This window comes from Gossypium raimondii, chromosome 11, assembly GCF_025698545.1.
Source record: "Gossypium raimondii isolate GPD5lz chromosome 11, ASM2569854v1, whole genome shotgun sequence".
In the NCBI taxonomy this organism is placed as follows: domain Eukaryota; kingdom Viridiplantae; phylum Streptophyta; class Magnoliopsida; order Malvales; family Malvaceae; genus Gossypium; species Gossypium raimondii.
Genome location: NC_068575.1, coordinates 2,658,123 through 2,663,163, shown reverse-complemented (window position 1 = coordinate 2,663,163; position 5,041 = coordinate 2,658,123). Strand labels below are relative to the sequence as shown.

Below are 5,041 nucleotides of genomic sequence, written 5' to 3'. Positions count from 1 at the left end.
GCGATTTGCTAGCACGTAACCTGGCATCGCGTTGACGTGAACCCGATTTCGGGGAAAAGGGCCCATTCCGGTAAATAATAAAATACCGGACCCATTTCGGTAAATTTTAAAAAAATTAGGCCTTTTTTAGTAAATTGCCCCCAATTTTTATGGGAATCAAATTAATTTTTTATATACGTAAAATAATTTTATTAAAAATTAATTATCTATATTATAAAATTTTACTTAATTTCTTAAGAATATATATTTTTATTTCTCTATTTTCTAATAATAAAAATTTTCGACTAAAATTAACTAGGTGCATTTAATATTTATAATATAATGTATTTATTTAAATTTCCTTTTACTCATTATTTAAATTAGTTTTTTATTTTAATTTTGTACATAAGGTATATATGTTATTATTATTAGTTTCAAACTTTACGTTTCATTACTTACTATTTGTTCAATGCATAATTGGATTCTAAATATATGATTTCCACACGATATATCGTGTAGGGCTTAATTCAAAATTTTTTTAAAGGACCGGATTTAAATTGTATATGTTTATGATACTAAAATATAATTTCACTATTTTAATAGTCTATATCTTTATTATTTTTAAAAGATTAAATCAATTTTTATCATTTTGGATGCCAGAGTGCAATTTTAACATTATTAATTCAATTATAAATTATAAATTATAATTTTTAAAAGATTAAATCAAATTTTATAATTTTTAGAGGTCACAAGTGCAATTTTACCATTACTAATCCAATTATAAATTATAAATCAACATAAATGAAAAATATTAAGTGTATTAAAATTTCAAATTAATTATGTAAATAAATTTCATACTAATTGAAAATATTTTAAATAAAAACTAAATTAAATTTTAAAAATATTAAAATACTCAAACTCGTTCCACCTCAGCTTTATAATAATTAATTCAAATTTTTACACCATTATTTTTGGGCAAATTATATTAATAGCCACCTAATTATTAATATTTTTGTCATTCAATTACAAAAATTACAAAATAGTTACTTAACTATTAGTATTTTTTGTTACTCAATCATGAAAAGTTACAAAATGATCATTCAACTATTCAATTTTATCTTTTTGGTCATTAAGTTGTGTGACCATAAAGGAAAAAATTGAATAATTGGGTGACTATTTTATAATTTTTCGTAATTGAATAATCAAAAAATATTAATAATTGAGTTACAATGTTGTAACTTTTCACAATCGAGTGACAAAAAGAATACTAGAGTTGGATTTGGATGTATGATGCGTTTGGTTAGTGACGGTGAAATTAAATACTGTAATAATACTATAACGTAAAATAAAAAGTAAACTACCGTATTGTCCATCCAAATCCACATTGATAATCGATAATCAAGTGATTACCAATATAATTTATAATTTTTTAATATAAGAAAAAGTCTTTTCCTTTTTTCTCTACCTAAATGCTTCTTTAAAAAACACCTCCTTGCTTTCATTACCTTTGTCTGCCATCAACTCCCTTAAATATTAACTCCTTTCCCCTTCCCTCCTTTTTCTCTCCCATCCCATACCCATTGCCGCCTGAAAACCATTTTCCGACTCACCGGAAAACCATTCTTATCCATTTCCCCTTCTTCTTCCCTTATAACCCATCAACCCCAGCACCACAATGGGCTGAAAGGAACCTTTTTTTCCCCCTTCTTTAACCACTTCAACCCCTCAAAATAACCAAAACAACCTGTTTTTCACCTTGGGTTTCCATTTTCTTTTTCAAAAATCCCACAATGATCAGTGCAACAGACCTTTACCATGTCCTCACCGCCGTTGTACCTCTCTACGTAGCCATGATTTTAGCTTACGGTTCAGTCAAATGGTGGAAAATCTTCACCCCCGATCAATGTTCCGGCATCAACCGTTTCGTCGCTTTATTTGCCGTCCCTTTACTTTCATTCCATTTCATATCAACTAACAATCCATACACCATGAACTTGAAGTTCATAGCCGCTGATACCCTTCAAAAACTCATCGTCCTAGTACTTTTAGCCATATGGTCAAGAACTAGCTCAAGGGGTTCCTTAGAATGGTCCATAACCTTATTTTCACTCTCAACACTCCCCAATACTTTAGTAATGGGCATCCCTTTGTTAAAAGGCATGTATGGGGATTATTCAGGGAGTTTAATGGTTCAAATAGTGGTTTTACAATGTATAATTTGGTACACTTTGATGTTATTCTTGTTTGAATATCGTGGTGCTAAGCTATTAATAGCTGAACAATTCCCAGATACTGCTGGTTCTATAATTTCATTTAAAGTTGATTCTGATGTTTTGTCATTAGATGGTAAAGAACCTTTACAAACCGATGCTGAAGTCGGTGATGATGGGAAACTTCATGTTACTGTGAGGAAATCAACTAGCTCAAGATCGGAAATCTTTTCTCGCCGGTCACATGGTTTGAATTCCGGTATGGGGTTAACACCAAGACCTTCTAATTTAACCAATGCTGAAATTTATTCACTTCAATCATCTAGGAATCCAACGCCAAGAGGTTCTAGTTTTAACCATACTGATTTTTATTCAATGGTGAACGGGGGGAAGAACAATGTCAGTCCAAGGCAATCAAATTATGGGATAGGATTTGATGAAGAGAATGGCGTTGGGGTGTTTGGTAATAATGGTATAAGATCAAATGGTAGTTCATATCCTGCTCCGACAAGTGCTGGAATCTTTTCTCCGGTGACTGCTCCCAAGAAGGCAAACGGTGGCGGTGACGGTGGTGGAAAGGATTTGCATATGTTTGTTTGGAGTTCAAGTGCTTCCCCTGTTTCTGAAGGTGGTATACATGTTTTCAAAGGTGGAGATTATGGCAATGATCATCATCATAAAGGTATAAAAACATTGATTTATGGTGTTCTATTACATGTTTTGATTGTGTTTTTTTGTCTTTTTGGATTGTTCTTTTTGTTAGGGTAATTGTGTTCTTTGTCTTGTTGACTTGGGGTTTAGCAGATCTTGGGGACCTAACTAGAATTTTTGAAAAGTTTTAGGAGTATTTTTTTTCAAAAAATTTGGGGTTTTAATTAAAATTTTGCAAAATCAATGAGAAATTCGAAAACATTTAGAAGAGCTTAAGTAATTTTTTCAAAAAATTAAAAAGCATAATGGAAGTTTTAAAAAATTTGGAGGGACCAAATTGAAATTCACCTAATTCCAAGAAAACTGAAATTTTGTGTCTAGGGTTTAGGGTTTAGATTTGGCTTTAATCTCATGTTTTTGGGGTTTTAGATTATGATGAATATGGTAGAGACGAATTCACTTTCGGTAATAAGGCAGCAACGAACGGTGGTGTCGATCGAGAAGGACCGGTTCTTTCCAAGCTTGGTTCAAGTTCCACGACTGAACTTAACCCGAAGATTGAAACAAAGCCGGCCGCTATGCCTCCGGCTAGTGTTATGACTAGACTTATATTGATCATGGTGTGGCGAAAACTAATCCGGAATCCCAACACTTACTCGAGTTTGATCGGTCTCACTTGGTCTCTTGTTTCGTTCAAGTGCGTAAAACTATTACATCGGCTGTTCTTTTCACTAAATTTGTCTTGAACTCTGCATTCAAATTCATTTGTTTTGTTGCATATGTGTAGGTGGAATATCCAAATGCCTGCTATAGTAGCCGGTTCGATATCGATTCTTTCCAATGCAGGTCTCGGAATGGCCATGTTTAGCCTTGGTAAGTCACGATGTTGTCGGATTTTGTTTATTTCGGGTTCTTGTTTATCTCAAGTTCCGTTGTTTTGTAGGCTTATTCATGGCACTTCAACCAAGGATAATTGCATGCGGGAACACGATCGCAACCTTTGCCATGGCGGTTCGGTTCCTAACCGGTCCTGCGGTTATGGCAGCTGCCTCGATTGCTGTTGGGTTAAGAGGTGTTCTTCTCCGCATTGCTATCGTGCAGGTAAATCCTACTTTCCGGTGATTCTCTACCGTTAAATAAGTATATTCCGATTCCAATTCCGAGGTTAAGAATTTGTTTTTCGGGTTTTAATTTTCTCAGGCAGCTCTTCCACAAGGGATCGTGCCTTTTGTCTTTGCAAAGGAGTACAATGTTCATCCTGATATATTGAGCACAGGGTAAGATCATTTTGCTCTTTTCTCCCTTCTTGTAAATATAGTGTTCGAATTGCATTTTGATCCATTTACTTGAAAAATATGCAAATTGGTCCTTGCTTGTTTAAAAAATGGTCCCCCAAATTTGTATTGACAAAAGATGACAGATTTGCAAATATCAAACCTGATCAAAACAGTCCTCCCCAAAAAGGACCATTTTGATCATTTTTCAAGTAGAGGGACCGGAATGCAATCTGGGTTTTTACCAATGAGTCATGACACCCTTCTTCTCCTGTTTGTCAATAGAAATGTTTAAACTTCATTATGTGAAGAAAAGAAAAAAAAATACCATAGAACACCCTGTAGATTCTTTGCTTAGAAAATAAGCAAACTAGTCCCTGAACATTACAAATATGAACAAAATGGTCTTTATCTTCTCTCATTTCTCTCATTACACCTTTTTTTTTCATTCCCTTATTGCATTTCGGTTTCTTTACTTGGAAAAATATCCAACTAGTCCCTATAACATTACAAACATGAGCAAAACGTCCTCCCAAATCCATATCTTATCATAAAAAAATGGGTTTGCTCATTTTTCGAGTAGGCTTTTATTTTTTACCGATGATACATAATTTTTCATTGCAGGGTTATATTTGGAATGCTGATTGCCCTCCCCATAACACTGGTTTACTACATTCTATTGGGACTTTGAAGCTGACAAGAGGAAAGAAAAGGAGACTGACCAAATTAACCCTCCCATCATTTTGAAAACGGCAACGTTTTGGTGTTTCTCTTCTTAAAAAAATCACTGTTATAATTTTGTCCAACTGATATGGTGATTTACGGTGAAATTATCTGATCTTTTTTATTTATTTATCTTTTTGACAATATTAAAAAAAAAGGTGCGTGGAATAGACTTTTGTTTTTAATGTTAATTTTTTTCAGTCC

At 33.3% G+C, this 5,041-nt stretch overlaps 1 protein-coding gene across 1 annotated transcript; it reads left to right on the top strand.

Moving 5' to 3' along the window:
* Positions 1-1,489: 1,489 nt before the first annotated feature.
* LOC105761571 (probable auxin efflux carrier component 1d) lies at positions 1,490-5,041 on the top strand. The gene is made up of 6 exons (XM_012579422.2): positions 1,490-2,871; positions 3,270-3,537; positions 3,628-3,713; positions 3,784-3,941; positions 4,041-4,117; positions 4,739-5,041. The coding sequence occupies exons 1-6, from the start codon at positions 1,770-1,772 to the stop codon at positions 4,803-4,805; spliced, it is 1,758 nt and encodes a 585-aa protein (XP_012434876.1). The 5' UTR covers positions 1,490-1,769; the 3' UTR covers positions 4,806-5,041.

Bases quoted from the DNA above. Each gene is read 5' to 3' on its own strand.
- LOC105761571 (XM_012579422.2), top strand. From the start codon at position 1,770: ATGATCAGTGCAACAGACCTTTACCATGTCCTCACCGCCGTTGTACCT. The intron at 2,872-3,269 runs GTATAAAAACAT...TTGGGGTTTTAG, and splicing joins CAATGATCATCATCATAAAG to ATTATGATGAATATGGTAGA. The intron at 3,538-3,627 runs GTGCGTAAAACT...GCATATGTGTAG, and splicing joins TGGTCTCTTGTTTCGTTCAA to GTGGAATATCCAAATGCCTG.